Below are 16,970 nucleotides of genomic sequence, written 5' to 3'. Positions count from 1 at the left end.
GCTTCTCCCTCTGCCTCTCTCTCTCTCTCTCTCTCTCTCTCTCTCATAAATAAATAAAGTCTTTAAAAAAAAAAATCCTTAAGCAAAATTATATTTCTCATTAAAAAAATTTAAAGCATACACTTTAGTATATTGTATCTTTTATTTATATTAAAAACCCATTCACCCATTTGTGCTTTAAATCATGATTTTAAAAGTAATAATAATATTAGGACCTAAGATACTACTGAGTTGTCTGGAACCAGATTTTCAATTAGCACTTTAAGAAGTACGAGGTCATTTTACATGTATAAACTCAGTTTTTACAAACACCTTAGGAGATTTAATACTAGTATCACCGAGATCCAAGGAGAAAACTGAGGCACAACATATCCCATTCCAGAGTTAGGTCATAACTTTTCATCTATTACTAACTATTTTATCATTTCTAAACATTAGCTACTATAAGTATAAAAAATGACAACCATACATATATGGAAATATATATGATAACTCTATATATATAAACTTTCAAGTATTTATCAAGTATATAGCTAATACTTAGTAAGGGAAAAGAATATGAACCTCAAGCTCTCTGACATGCCATGTGGAACAGATCCTAAGTAACTTATTTAAATCTGTAAAATAGATGCATATATTACAATGATCCCATGTCACAGTTTACTTGGCATCCTTTTTTCATTCTTATTAGTATGTATACATCAGTGGCAAATCAAATTAGATGAAATACAGTAAACAGCTTTTCAGAAACTTCTACCTATTTGCTGATAACACTTTCACTGCTTGTAGCTACATACTGAAATATATAAAAGAAAAACCAAATGAATACAAAAGTTTAAAAATACAAACTAGGTTTTCTCACTGTTATGTTCCCAAATACGTAACTTTGGACAAATTGTTTAGTGTTAATGTGACTCTCTAGATTTTTGTTTTCCTAGGAAATTAACATGGTGTCTTGAATTCAGTGAATGTCTCATAAACATTTATCAATATCAATTAAACATTCATGTCCTTATTTCTTCATCCATGAAAAAGGAAATTAGTTTAATATATATTATCTATATCAAAATATATATAATATTCTAATAACATACTTAATTTCCATATTGCTAGGGTTTTAGATAGCTAGAATATAATTCTAAACATGTAAATGCATTTAAGTATTTGAGTCTTGGGCAGCCCAGGTGGCTCAGAGGTTTAGCGCCACCTTCAGCCCAGGGCCTAATCCTGGAGATCTGGGATCGAGTCCCACGTTGGGCTCCCAGCATGAAGCCTGCTTCTCCCTCTGCCTGTGTGTCTCTTTCTCTCTCTCTCTCTCTGTATATCTCATGAATAAATAAATAAAATCTTTTAAAAAAAAAAGTATTTGAGTCTTAATACTTTGTGCAATCTTAACCTTACAAAAAAAATGATAACTATAGACTAAAGAACTTAGCCCTCAGCCAATTCAATTAGTCATAAAATCTTTCATGGACAGGCCATTTAACTGATGCACACTGTATTAATTCTTGTCTTCAACATCTGAATTCAAGAAAATTTTCAAAAAGGTCATTCACACCAACTTGTAACTTTCACTTTTCATCTTCTTTGACAACATATCTATCCCTTCTAAGTACAAGCTCTTCGTAAAATCTCTTCTCTCAAACATTCACCAATCTAATACATTTTTAAAATATTTTATCTTTAAAAGTAGGCTCCATGCCCAATGTGACGCTCGAACTCACAACCCTGACACATGCTCTGCTGACTGAGCCAGCCAGGTGCCCTCAAACATTCACCTGCCTAATAAGAACATCCAGGAACACTGTATAAGATTCATGAGAAAAAGGGAAAAAAAGATTCATTTAAAGATTCTTTGTATTATTCTTTTGAGAATATGCAAAAACTTCACCATTTGTACAATACAAAAGTTAAATTTTGTAATATATATGATTTATCTAACTTTTAAAGAAATGTGATTATTAAGCCTCCAAGTAAAAGTCAGAAAGACATATGAAAAATAATCCATGAACTTTGGAATCAGGCATACTTGGTCTTGAATCCTGGCTCTGTCATTTACTAATAGATATCTCTTGTTTTTGTCTGCCCATTATTTTTCTTTAGGTAATTAATTCTTCCCTACTCTATGTGATCTTAGTAAGACCTTCAACTATAGTATCTATCCCCAAGGCCCTGACCACAAGAATGGGTGTTACCAAACTAAGGCTAATCCTAAATGGACAAATCTCCCAATCCCCAAAAATCCTAATTCCAATGGTTTTCACTTAAAATCCCTCTTCATCAATATGCCTATAAATATATCTTGTACCAAAAATTATGAAGGGTCTAGTATACCTGCAATCTAAAAAGTTAGCCTGCTAGTTTCAAGGATGCTGGAAGAAGACACAAGACTCCTGTGTTGTACACAAAGGGCTTTATTACTTACAGCAACAGCAGTTGCCAGAACATCAGCATTTCCATCAGTCTCCCAAGCCCCAATTCTGACAGGATAACTTGAAAAGGGCAAAATGACACTTGCACACATGGTAGGCTGTATTACAGGAGAGGAACCTTGTTGGGCTTAGGGAACCTATTCCAAATAGTAAGCAGATCTGCTGTCAATTATCCCAGAAAGAGATATTATCTCTGTATTTTTCATGCCTGTGAGCAAATCTGCCCTTTCCTCTTAATGATGCTGCCTCCATTTTTCCAAGGCTGTTAATTATATAAACAACTTTGAAAAGATAATCTGGAACAAAAGCAGTCAAGGCCTCTATTCACAAGAGATGTACAAATCTGAGACCCATGGAGATTTGTCTCACAACAGCTGAAGCCAGAACAGCCTAGTGAAATACTGAACCACTAGGATCTACACTTTTTCCATACCTTGCAGTTGATTCATACTCTTACTTATTCTTGAACATCACTCAGTTTTCCAGGCCCTTGCTCTAACATTTTGTCCAAATCTATATGACCTTGTTTCTCAGTTTCATTTACATCCATTACCCAACCTTGGTTCTCATGATCCACTACTTTAAACACTAGTGAAAACAAATGGTTTCCTTTTCCTTATCTTCATATCCAATCTGCCTAGCAATATCTCCCTGAGGATCCTGTCCATACCTATTTTCTCTGCTTCGTTATCCCGGTGACCAAGTTATTCACCTAGATGCCTCTTTCCTTCTCCCTCCAACAACAGAAGAAGACACAGTATTTTTCTTATGGTCTACTACGTCTTAATACCATATATTCCTCCACTTATTGCCCTATTTCTCCCCTTTTCTTGACAACCAAGGTTCTTTGAAAGAGCTAAATACTCTCACTATTTACATTTCCTCATACCTACCATACTCATTTACCAACTTCAATAAGCTTCTCCTCTGACCATGACACTGAGACTCTTTCTCAACTTCTTTAGCATTAAATCCAAAGAACATATATTGTGCCTTGTAGTAGTTGATCTTGTGTATGCAATCTAATTGCTGAGCACTAACTTTTTTGAAATAGTCACTTCTCCTGGATTCCAAAACCTATTAGATCTCTCTTAATTTTCCTCATGTATCTATGGCTACTTCTGATTTCCTCTATAGAATCTTCTCTTCCCCATTACTGACAAAGAAAGTAAAAAAGGAAGGGAAGCTCTAATTTACAGCAGAATGCCAACTAATGGATGTAGAATGAATTATGGAAAATCACTTTTGTCAAACACTATTTCAGGGAGAATCATCAATAAATGCTAAAACCTGTGGGTGAAAATTTAATAGGAAACAGGGTATCTACCCAATTCTCAGGGTGTGGTAGCCAGCCTCCAAGAGTTTCCCATGATCTTTACTCCCCCAGGTAATATCCAACTACACTGAACAGGTTATTCTGTGTAACCAACAGAATACTGCAAAATTGAATGTCCTAAGAGTGGTTAAAAATGAAAAATGATATTTTATATATCTTTTAACCACCAAAAAATGTTTTTTAAAAAAGCAATGCAATAAGGAAAAAAAGATAATGTATAACATAAGGGAGAGCTCACAAAAAAGCTGCAGCTTTCACCTTGCCCTATCTTGGATCACTCATTCTGGGGAAAGCTTGGTACCATGTCATAAGGATACTTACTCAGCCCTATGGAAAAATCCATGCAGCTAGAAAATGAGGATCTTACTCACCCAGAACAAACATGCTAGCCTGTGAATAAGCCATCGTGGAAGAACATCTTCCATCTCATAGTCATCTTCAATTGACTGTATTCCTGCCAAAACCTGGACTATAATCAGATGAGAGATCCTGAGCTAGAAATACATTAAGTCCAAATTCTGGACCCACAGAAACTGAGACAATAAATGTTTATTTTAATTAAGGCACTAAACTAGGAAAATTTGCTATGCTGCAAAAGGTAAATGATTCAGAATTTCTTATAAGGAGTGGGATGCTACCATAATAAAAAAACTAAAAATGTGGAAGTTGCATGGAATTAAGCAATGGACAAAAGGTAGAAGGACTTTCAGAAGATTATGAATGGAAGCCTAATAAACACTGAAGATACTATTATTAGAAACCTTGTAAATTTTCAGGAGGCTGCTATCTAAAGCATAAAAGAAAATGAAAGAAATTTAATTGAAAATTAGCAGAAAAGGGGTCCTTGTTATATAGAAGCTAGCAGTTTAGCAACATTGTTGCCTATGGTAACACAAAAAATAGAAAGTGTATTTAATGAATTGGATGACTTCACTAAGGCAATTTTTTAGGTAGTATGTTGAAAATGCAATCTGATTTTTTACTTAAAAAAAAAATACCAGAGTATAAACTAAATTAGGAAAGGCTACTTGCTGGTTCTGAAAATTCATACACTCTACAAAAAGCAAATATAAAACTAAGGAATGGCTTCCAGACAAAGACAAAACCTAGGCCACTATCAGAAAACCATTCCAAGAAGAGTGAAACAAGGGTGTGATTGTAAAATTCATTGTTAAGATGAAGGCTGGGGTATCTGAGTGACTCAGTAAGATAAGCATTCAACTCTCAAGTCCTGATCTCAGGGTCTTAGGATCCAGCCCTACTTTAGGTTCCACACTCAGCAGAGAGTCGGCTTGAGATCCTTTCCCTCTGCTCCTCCCCAACATACATGCATGCATGCTCTCTCAAGGAAATAAATGAATCCTTTTTAAAAAAAAAAAAAAAATCAAGGCAATGTCTCCCAAGAACCTAAAACAAGGCTTCAGAGACATCAAGGTCTTTAAAGACAAGGCAAGAATGAGGAAATATTCCAGAACAAATAGACTGAAAAACTGAAGAGACAGGACAACTAAATGGAGTGTGTGATCCTGGCCTAGATTCTGGACTAGAAAAAGTTTCCCTCTTCAGTATGGAGAATATTGAGTGAAATTTGAATATGATCTGCAGATTAACTAACAGCTCTGTGAAAAATGTTAATTTACTAATTTTGGTCATTGTACTATAATCATGTAGGAAATTTTTTTTAATTAAAACTACACATTAAATATTGTAGTACACTCAGGCTAAACTGGTATTACGTTTCTAATTCATTCTCTAATAATTCAGAAAAAGATTATACAGAGAGTGAGAAAGTGGGGAGCAAAAAGGGGAAGGGGAGGAGGACAAGCTTAAAATGTCAACATTTTAAAAATTTAGGTGAGTGGTATAGAGAAATAAAGTGTAGTATTTTTCAAATTCTCTCAAAATCTAAAATTATTACAAAATCAAAAGTTAAAAAAAAAGCCTAATCTTTCTGGCTGGCTGCCCAACACCTCAGGATGAAGAATCAAAACTGGCACCACTTTAAAAAATTCCTTAGAAATTGGCCCCTTTTTAACTAAGTAGTCTCCTGACACGCCTCAGCCCCAACAAACACACATCCCAGGCATCCTAAACTGCTGTTCCTGGAAAGCCCTGCCCTCTCTTAACTCTTTGCACATGTAGAAGCTTAAAGCTTTAACTTGAGCAGATTTCCAAAAGGAAAGTATGCAAAAAACGGAAGGGGATGACAGGTAACTCTCAATGCTGAAAAATTTTATTTTTTTTTATTTATTTATTTATTTTCAATGCTGAAAAATTTTAAAAAGATACAAAGAAGTAATGACAACTCCATGAAATGAGAGTTTTACTCCCCTGAGGGCCACAGAAGTAGCCCCGTTCTCTTAAAAAAGATGAGTACTCCTAAACAAAAGGAAGTCCAGTCAATCCCTGAAGTTCACAAAACACCGACTGAAAAACTTCCCTCCCACAAACACCCACCCAACATCAACTAACATTATTTATACTGGTAAGAGCTCCTTTATCTATTGCCATTTATTAGTAACAGAAAAAAAATCAAGAGCAAGTAAGGGGGTGGGGAACATGGAGATAAATCCCTCTAGCTACAGTAGGGGACAGTTTTCTGGCAAACCTACTTGGAAATGAATGCATTTCTACATAATACTGTCACTAATGGGAACTTTGCTGTAATGTATTAGAAGTATAGTACTATACTTTTAATACATTATGGATTAGTTAACATTAATGAGTGGGAGGAGAATGTGTCTGAAGATCAACTGAACTGGTAGCAGATTATCTCAATGTAATAAATAACCACTGATTTCTAAATAAAGACCTACAAATTAGCCTTCAGAAAAAATCCTTTCTGAAGCTGAGAACATCCCAATTACAACCACATATTGCCATGTCTGATACGTCTCTGCATTTCCTAACCCTGGCCCACATCTCACTCCGTGGCAGTGCTTCTATAATACAAAGATACTAGGCTTAAAAGAAAATTCTATTTTGCAATGAACATTAATAGTCTTAGAAGATATTCTTCTTAAACAATACCTAATGATACAAATTAATGAATTAAACCTTTCCTCTATATAGCTTCAATTCATTCAAACATGTACTTTGATTCCTTTAAAAATATATACATGCCAATTTTTCAATTTTCATGGCAACTGTCCTTTATTCAAAGTCATATCTCAGGGGATCCCTGGGTGGCTCAGCGGTTTGGCGCTTGCCTTTGGCCCAGGGCGCGATCTTGGAGTCCCGGGATCGAGTCCCACGTCGGGCTCCCTGCGTGGAGCCTGCTTCTCCCTCTGCCTGTGTCTCTGCCTGTCTCTCTCTCTCGGTCTATCATAAATAAATAAATAAATCTTAAAAAAAAAAAAAGTCATATCTCACTATTAAATTTTCCTCTCTCTCCTTGCTGGGATTTCCCAGTTAATATCTAACCAGTATTTTTTTAAAAGATTTTATTTATTTATTCATGAGAGACACAGAGAAGAGAGAGAGAGAGAGAGAGAGAGAGAGAGAGAGGCACAGACACAGACAGAGGGAGAAGCAGGCTCCAATGCAGGGAGCCTGATGTGGGATTTGATCCCAGGTCTCCAGGATCACACCCTGGGCTGAATACGGCGCTAAACTGCTGAGTCACCCAGGCTGCCCAATATCTAACCAGTATTAATAATATATCTTGGGTCACACAGAAATTCTCTGAAAAGCAAAACCTATGTATTTTTTCATTTTCTCATAAATAAAAAGCTAACATAAATCATTGATTTCATTTTTTAAATAAGCATACTATTTAGTATGAAATATTCTTTATCGTCACTTACTTATAATACAAGATATTTTAAAATATCTGCCAGTATGAAGGTAGATAAAAAAATTCAGAGGGAGAGTGACTCCAACTTATTTTATGAACAATACCATCAAAACTTAGCTTGCAATATATAGTATTTTCAAATTCTAAAGTCTGAATGAATTGTGAGTGCTGTGCTTCAGTGCAACATTTTATAATTTGATAAGTGTATCTGAGACAAACCTACTAGATGTTAAAATCTTAAAAGAGGTAAAGACGGATGGAAAGAATGATAGTCCATAACACCTGATCTTTTCAGCTATATTATCACTTATACCATAACAACAAAAAAAAAATCCCTTCCCAAATATTCCCAAGGCAAGCAAACAAATCTAACAATAATAAATAATAAATTTATACGTTTACCTCACAGCCTTTATAAATGATCAGAAAAATGGTTACCAAACAAAATGTACAAATGGATTTTAAGTTTGACAATAAAATCAAATTATATTAAACTTATATATGCAGAAGTAAAATATAAATAGTGTTTACTGACATAATGAAAATATTAACTGCTAAAATTTATAGTTAAACAGGTTTGACTAAACACAATGTTTTTATCTAATATTCAACAACTGCAATAAACACCTAAAATGAAAACTCTCATTCCTAGAGGAAAAAAAAAAAAAATCAATAAATGTAATCAATAGCATTGTATTTACTGAACCTATACTACATTTAATAACTGTCCATTAAAAATATGACAGGGCATGTATGAAGATAAATACGATCATATCAAACACTTCTTTAAATAAGGTAATGTTCATGAAATGGCTGAAGAGAAGAATATCATCAGTGAGTCCGTACCTGTATCCCTCATTCATGAATCCAAAGGTTACATAAAATATCACAGTGCTTCTTAGTAAAACTGCTAATTACCCAATCTGCCCCTTTCCCATCAGCAATCCAAACAGATAGAACTCTGTAATTCTCACTATCACAAAACCACCTCATTAAAGAGATATGCCTAAGATCTCAAAAGCATATATATAACCTAACAAATATTCTAAAGGTGAATATAAAGTTGTAATTATTATTTCACTCACAATTTGGAATTTAATTTCAAAATCAAAATTTTAAGCTTTTAAAATGTTTACCCCCCAAAAAAGGGCACAGAAATTCAAACCAAATCTATTCCCAAATCCTAAGTATTTATAAACATGAAAATGTTCCAAACTAGTTTATAACAACTGTTTAAGAGTAATATTATTTTCTAATTGAAGAGGTCTTTTTTATCCTTAGTTTCTTAAAAACAATTCATAGTGTTATCCTTTTCCTATATTCAATATGTTTCTATGTTCGATATGAACTATGAATGATTCTACAGTACTTATTATTCATTCACTAAAAGTTACTCATAACCTTTAAACAAATAAAAATGTAAGTGGAAAACAGGTTAAGTCAGAAGAAGACAGATTAGTATTAGGCAAGCATTTAGTGCTTTATTAAAAGACAAAACATTCTCAAACAAATGGTATGATATTTGGCCATTAAAAAAAAAAAACATTATTAGCACCACTAGGCGGAAAAACAATCAAGAATATATAGAATTTCAAAACTGTTCCATTATAAAGTGAAAAGGCTGATGCGATTTTTCCTTACATGTGAAATAATCCATTAATAATCTATAGCCACAAACTATTACTGAAGTCACCTGAAGATTTCACAGGATGACCACAGTGACACATGCAAAAAATCTGTCACGATTTCAGTTAAGTTCTATTTCAAATTTTCAGCTGAAATAGGTACATACAAACATACTCACAAATATGGCATTATTTTAGATCTACTCTTTGACTTTATACTCTCAATTAGTCAAAAATTTTCAGTATTTCAATGTCTCCATCCAGCTATCAAGAACTTAATTTTATCTAAAAAAGGAAAAAAAAACTATTAAGTAGATGTGCTACATATAGAGCAACAACAAATCCACTTACTTTTTTCTCTTTCTCATGATGTTTATCCTGAGAGTGAGAGGAAGAATCACTTAAACTTTGATCATATGACCTATTAGATCCCCGTTTGCTCTTTTTCTAAAAAAGAAAATATATATACATACATATATATGTATATAAAAATTTTTTAAATAACCTTTTTAGGCTTAACCAATTCAAGTGTGTAATATTTTAAAATGTCTATTGAAGTAAAAAAAAAAAACTCTCACTATTTCCAACTATATAATCTAGTTCAGACACCATCCATATATTGTCTATTGCATTCATTATAAAAGAAAATCTAAACTTAAATTTAACATTAATGCCATATTTTTGTACATTTATTAAAATGTGTGAAAATAGGCTACATTTTCAAATAGGCAGTAGCTTATTTGTCACTTTATCACAAAACCATCTCTTAAAGAAATCAACTATAATTTTCACTGTCTTCTTTAAAAAAGGAGTTTCAACCAAAATAGAGAATGCCATAACTGAGGAAGGATGCCAAGACTACAAGAAAAGAAAAGAAAATATTTGAAGAGTTACTTCTGCCACATTAGGAAAAGCAAGAAGGCTTTGAATCTCATATTTTCTTTTAAGGCAGAGTTTTCTAAAAACTCATCTCTGCAGTTCATTAAGAAAAAAATTAAAGGAAATGTCAGCATTAGACCCATGCATTTTTCAAAGCATTTCTAAAAGTATTGCACATTTCTATTTGAAATACTTACACAAGATCATAAATAAAGGATGCCAGTGAGAGTTATTTGAGGTGTTTAAAACTTGGTGGTACCATAACTAGTTTAAATTAGATAAAAATGAGAATGAAAGATATTCAAATTCCATGCAAACGTAGAGCTTATACAATTCTTATTAAATTATTAGACTTTTCCTAACTAGCAAATGGGATAATATGTCAATATGTAGCAGTGAGAAAATCCTATTTACACAAACTCAAAATCCATTTTCATTATTTCTAGACTTTATCTTTATTATCTTCCATTTAGAAAATTAAGATTCCAATATACTTTTTACATCTAGAAAGTAAAATTTTCAATTTTACTATCTCAAAATTTCTCTTAAAAGACGTCAATATTCTTTGTCAGCCCTTACACTAATCAAAGTCTTTAATATCAAACAATATATTTATATAACCTTAAGTATTTTAATATGCATGAACCAGAATAGTCGAGCTGCTTTCATGAGAAAGGGGCCCCTAATTATATATCATTTATTTAAAAGAAAGAAAGAAAAAATTAGCCCTACTCACAAAGGAAAGGTAATAAGAGGAAAAGAAAGACACTAAACAAAAAAGACTTAAACTCTGTGTACATGTCGAGTTGTTACCATTAAAGACTAAAAAATAGACACTTAGGACATTTAATATTGATCTTTCAAAGGAACATGGACACAATATATGAAATAGCTAGTCAAATTTTACCAACTCAATCATCCATTCAACATAGGCAAAAATCTAAAATAATTCCAAAGTTGTATTCAAATACATTGTTCTCAAGATCGTCAACCAAGAAGTTACAAAACAGCTTTGTTTCAGTTTTACTATCTCCTAGTAAATAAAAATGAAAATAAAGAAATAGTAATTAGCTAAAAGATGAGAAACACGTGATAGAAAATCACAAAATGTATAATCAAATGTCAAAAAACAGTATTAGGTTAGAGTCCTCTATACGTGCCTCGTCTACTAAATGTATCCTAACGTTTACTACTATTAATAGAAATTATTTTACAATATTTACCTTTATAAATGAACCTAAGCAAAGCAAAATCTTTAAAATTTATTCAATCTTTTAATTCCCAGTAAAGAACATGCAAAGCAAACAATCTCATGTAAAAATCAAGAGAAAGGGAGTAGCTATTATGCCCTTTTTAGAAACAGGGTTAATTCTATTCTTAAAACTATGTGTTATCATTTTAATGTTAAGTTCAAGATAAATTCTTACCAGCTTACTAAAATGGTATTTACAGTAGCCACAGTATTGGACATTATCTGCACCATTACCTTCTTCTTCACAAAGTAATCCAGCAAACTGAGCACTAAAAATAAAGCCAAATATATATATAAGTATATATATAGAAATGTGTAAATATATATATATAAGTATATATATAGAAATACACACATAAACATGTTAAATTTCAAACTACAATATATATAAATTAAAATTCACTTAAGCATGTAGGATTTGTAATTAAACCTTACACATCTCTTAAGAGAAAAGGAGAAAATGAAAGGCTTTATTCTCAATGCGACCAAGTACATGTCACCTCAACTTTTAATTGATGTTTTTTAAAGTTATAGTTTATAATAAACTTCTGACCCAGCCATCTCTAATAAGGATGAAGACTTATATAGTTCTATGTCACCAAACAGACATTAAATTGCTTTAAGATACCCTCCCTCCCTCATAATTAACACTTCATTTTACTTTTTCTATCTGTATCACAGGTACAAATAGTAAGGTCAGGCTTTTGAAGAGCTGAAATGACTTGTGATGGGATGAACCCACAGATGCAAATTACATACTGTTACAAGGAAAATGCTTCAAATCACAGCACTGTACAGCAGGCAAGAAAAACATAAACTATGTTTTCCAGTCATAAACAATGGAAGAAATTGAATCGAAACCTAAAGTTATGATATTCATTTTTTTAAAAAAACACAAAGCACTAAAATTTACAATCATCTTGTCAATTTGTCATCAGTTTCAATTTCCACTTTTAACATTTCAAAATTACATTTCAAAATCTTTTGGGGGGAGAGATAGTATCTGTCTCAAAGAACTTTCATCTTTTGAAAAATTATTAACAGAATTTATAAAATCAAAGATTTTTTCCATTCCCTAAAAGTGACATAAAATGGACTTCTTTAATCCATACACTAAAAGCTCAGGAAATAAAGCATGTGCCTATACTGGCTGCTAGATACAGACTATTTCTTGAAAGTAACAAGTACATGGATTATTCCCAAACTTTAATTTTGAACTGTTGTCTATTATGTTGAATATTATAAGATAACTTTTGCTCTTGAAATTTTATGCCAAAAAAAGTATAGAAGTAATTTTTAGGAAGTAGCCACTGTTATACTGAGAATATGATAGTGATTGCTTTTTCCAACCCTCTTCAAACACAAAGTGAAGAAACACAATCATTCATTAAATCCTTACTAATATTTCAGGTGTTACACTAACCTATTATCAGCTCTTTTACTATTACCTATTATCAGCTCTTTTAACAAATCAAAATATTAGGTAACCAATACCCAGTATTTTACACAAAAGTCAACTTAAAAAAAAAAAAAAAAAAAAAACATAAGAACCAGAGTCCACCTATTTAAAATTGACTCTGGTAAATTCAATTATTAGAATCATCTTTATTATAAATAAGAAAATTGAAACATAGAAACTATCCCAATAAAATTCACTGTAAATATTTGGGTACCTAAACCTTCAACTTACAAAGTGTTCCCTTGAACAAAGTAAAAGAATTTCAGTTCTGTACAAGGACAGAAACATACTTACCATGTCACATGGAAAGCCTGTCGACATCCATGTTTATTACAGGTCATGCAAGCACCAGTGGCTGCTTTGCTTTCTCTTCCTTGTTCATCACAAATGTAGCAAGTCTTAGGATAGAGAAAATAAATAAAATGAAGCAAAAACCTTAAAGCGCTTTACAGGAATGAATTTCACAATTATCTTCAAAAGTCAAAATTGGGTTAACTAACCTACTTTACTTCAAAACATGAATTCATTTTTCTGATGGTAATCTAATTTTTATAAACATGAAAACATAAACAAGAACATGGAAGCAGTCTCCGTAGTATCTCACAAAGGCTCAAACATCTTACACAATAAGAAGAATCTTCATAGGCCCTGAGAGGTCAAGGGCCAGAACACAGCCTGTAATACCTTGGTCTTAAAACTTCCTCACCAGTATTCAACTGATTTCTATAACAAGAGTGTAAAAAGAGGTTTGTCTTTCTTTTCTGCTCTAAGTAAGCATATCTAAGGAGTTTAAACACAGGGAATTAGGAGATAAGAGATGAAGGATGACCCTATGTGAGCAAAATTTAGGCCATTTTAACTGTTCACAAGAATCGCACATGAGCTATCATTCAGCCTGCTAACCTGACATACTGAGCCTGAGAGAAAGATACTTGAGTAGCTTAGGAGGTCAGAGATGTCTCGAGGAGGAACTGGCCAATGAACACTCCCAACAACTTTAACTGACATGTGGTCCTCTTTCCAGGTAAAAATTGCTGATTAATATAGTACTACCTTTACAATTATCAGTGTCTAGTGAATACAATTATCAGCAGACTAGAAGCTGAGTATACAGAAGTTAATGCCTACATAAAATCAGGTAATACACTTCTAAAAAGAAACCAACTTCTGTGTTTTTTTTTTAAGATTTTATTTTTATTTATTCATGAGAGACAGAGAGAGAGAGAGAGAGGCAGAGACAGAGACAGAGGCAGAGGCAGAGGCAGAGGCAGAGGCAGAGGCAGAGGGAGAAGTAGGTTCCATACCAGGAGCCTGACGCTGGACTTGATTCCGGGTCTCCAGGATCACGTCCTGGGCCAAAGGCGGTGCTAAACCGCTGAGCCACCCAGGTTGCCCCAGAAACCAACTTTTTAACACTAATACGGTATAACCTAGCTAACCTATTGTAGCCAATAGGACCACACATTTTTTAAACCTAGAGACATTTCCTCCACTATGTACTGTGGTGCCAAATAATACTATTCAGCAATATTTTTTTTACAAGGACACAGTTCTCAAAAAAGCCTCGTACCAAGTCAGGTAAATTAATTTAAATACAGGATTCAGAGTGATTTGAATTAAAAATGATTTTATATCTCTAACAAGTAAAAATCCTAATAAGTTAAAACAAACCAATTGAGACACACTGAATGAGAGCATCTCTACCCATTCAAATAACAAAAAGAAAGTCCAAACAATTACAATGGAAGAATGTAACATATATTTTTTAACCTACAAATGATCAAGAAGATTTAAAAAAAAAAGACAGAAACAATAGCCAAACTGTGGAAGAAGCCTCGGTGTCCATCGAAAGATGAATGGATAAAGAAGATGTGGTTTATGTATACAATGGAATATTACTCAGCCATTAGAAATGACAAATACCCACCATTTGCTTCAACGTGGATGGAACTGGAGGGTATTATGCTGAGTGAAGTAAGTCAATTGGAGAAGGACAAACATTATATGTTCTCATTCATTTGCAGAATATAAATAATAGTGAAAGGGAATATAAGGGAAGGGAGAAGAAATGTGTGGGAAATATCAGAAAGGGAGACAGAACATAAAGACTCCTAACTCTGGGAAACAAACTAGGGGTGGTGGAAGGGGAGGAGGGCGGGGGGTGGGGGTGAATGGGTGACGGGCACTGAGGGGGTCACTTGACGGGATGAGCACTGGGTGTTATTCTGTATGTTGGTAAACTGAACACCAATAAAAAATAAATTTATTAAAAAATAATAATAAAAATAAAATCTTTATGAAACAACAAAAAAGAAAAGACAGAAGACTGAAACAGTAACATTTTATATAGTAAAATTCAGGGAAAATATGCAAATATGCTTTAAAGAATCTCTCAGGAACTTCCAAAACAGACAGTGAAAAGACACCACCATTTGACCATTCAATAAAACTAAAACTTATGATGGTATTAAGAAGAAAGAAAAGGTAGTGCTTTCAGATTTCTGGAATGCAGAAGAACTCTGTGGATCCCCTCCCCAGTGAATTAATCACTTCACAGTTTAAAAAAAAAAAAGGTCTGAAAATTATCCTAAAAACATGAGGCAAACAGTGGAAAATTTATTCAAAATACCTACAAAATTTCAATAAGAACAGTGAGAGTCTATGGAATTTGAATCATGATTTGCTCCCATCACACCGCACCACATACACAGCTTGCTCTGATGGAAGTTCCCCTCTGGGTGGATGTGGTTTGAGAAGGCTCCCTCTCTCCCCAGCTCTCAGTCTAAAGCTATAGCTTTACTAGAAGAACTAGTCTCTAGTAACTCTCAACCTACTCAGTGCTGTTAGCTCTCACTCATAAAAATCCCACCCTAACAACAGGCCTAGAATTCTGAGGCCATAGCATCCCTACCCCAGCTCGCTAGTCAAATGAAGTCCCAATGGTAGGGGAATGATTTGAGAAAACCAGGGGCTACTACACCCTTCTCCCCTCCTAGCACCCTGTTGGAGTACATATTTTTCTCTTCAGAGTAGCAGACTGCTGTCACCATCCCCAGTTCCAGAGCAGTAATGTAGAGGTTCTCAGAAGGGGAGTGAGGGGGACAAAAGCTCAACAGCTCTGCCTAAATGGACGAACTTTATTTGGAACAATACCTGGAGAAGTTTAAGGGCACTGTCCAAAACACTCTGGTGGTGGGATACCCGGGTGGCTCAGCGGTTGAGCGTCTGCCTTCGGCTCAGGGCATGGTCAGTCCCAGGATTGAGTCCCACATACAGCTCCTACAGGAGGCCTGCTTCTCCCTCTGCCTGTGTCTCTGCCTCCCTCTCTCTCTCTCTCTCATGAATAAATAAATAAAACTTTAAAAAAAAAAAAAAAGCCACTCTGGTGGCAAACAATTAAGACAGGACCAGTAGCTCCAAGATACTAGTAAAAACAAGCAAAACTAGACTGAAGATTAAAAGAGGGAATGAAAGAAAGACAACAAATAAGGGCCCTCCTAGAATCTACTCATCCCTGGGGTTCAAATGGCCATGTACATGAACTAGGTTGCACTCAACTGGGAAAAATCAAAGTGGGACTTGGGGAAGGCTTAAAAGCATTCACCAAAGCCACACACAAATCCATCAGCCAATAAGGTTCAGAGGGTTCTAGTACAAACTATGATCAAAACCTGGCTGAAAAATAAATTACTGTGACCCAGGGGCAACTCCTCAAAATCCAGACTTGAAAATAAAATCACACATATACATATGGTCTGAAAGATTGTGTACGTGCTTAAGACTGCACCCTCTCAGGAACAACTAAAAAGAGAACCTCACATCTTCTTAGAAAATAATCTTTAGGGGCACCTGGGTAGCTCATTCAACCTAAGTGTCTGCCTTTGGCTCAGGTTATGATCTCTGCTCAGCAGGAAGCCTGCTTCTCACTCTCCCTCTGCCTTTGGCTCCCCCTGCTTATGCTCACCCATATGCCCACTCTCTCAAATAAATAAAAACTTAGAAAACAAAAAGAATCTCTAAATCACACACATACTAAATGAAAAAGGGTGAAAATCTAACCTAAAAGGGCTTAAGCACAATCTCTGACTGAATCATTAAGTGGTTTATGTTGACCTACAGACAATCCTAAAAGTCAGGCCTGTCTGTTTTTAAGGAAGTCATGTTAGCAGTGCCACCTGAAATTATACGCTG

General features: G+C 34.1%; 1 protein-coding gene across 12 annotated transcripts in view; it reads right to left on the bottom strand.

Annotated features, from left to right (window-relative positions):
• Positions 1-16,970, bottom strand: part of MLLT10 (MLLT10 histone lysine methyltransferase DOT1L cofactor) — a 259,317-nt gene that overhangs the window by 109,759 nt on the left and 132,588 nt on the right. For 11 of the 12 annotated variants that reach the window (XM_041765075.1, XM_041765074.1, XM_041765080.1 and 8 more), the window contains 3 exons: positions 13,074-13,177; positions 11,496-11,589; positions 9,541-9,636 (listed from right to left, as the gene is read on the bottom strand). In XM_041765075.1, the coding sequence (XP_041621009.1) occupies positions 9,541-9,636; positions 11,496-11,589; positions 13,074-13,177 (294 nt within the window). The remainder of the gene's footprint in view (positions 1-9,540; positions 9,637-11,495; positions 11,590-13,073; positions 13,178-16,970) is intronic. The other variant, XM_041765081.1, reaches the window with a different exon arrangement.

Source organism: Vulpes lagopus, chromosome 8 (genome assembly GCF_018345385.1).
Source record: "Vulpes lagopus strain Blue_001 chromosome 8, ASM1834538v1, whole genome shotgun sequence".
NCBI classification, from domain to species: Eukaryota; Metazoa; Chordata; class Mammalia; order Carnivora; family Canidae; genus Vulpes; species Vulpes lagopus.
This window is presented reverse-complemented; position numbering and strand designations above follow the sequence as displayed.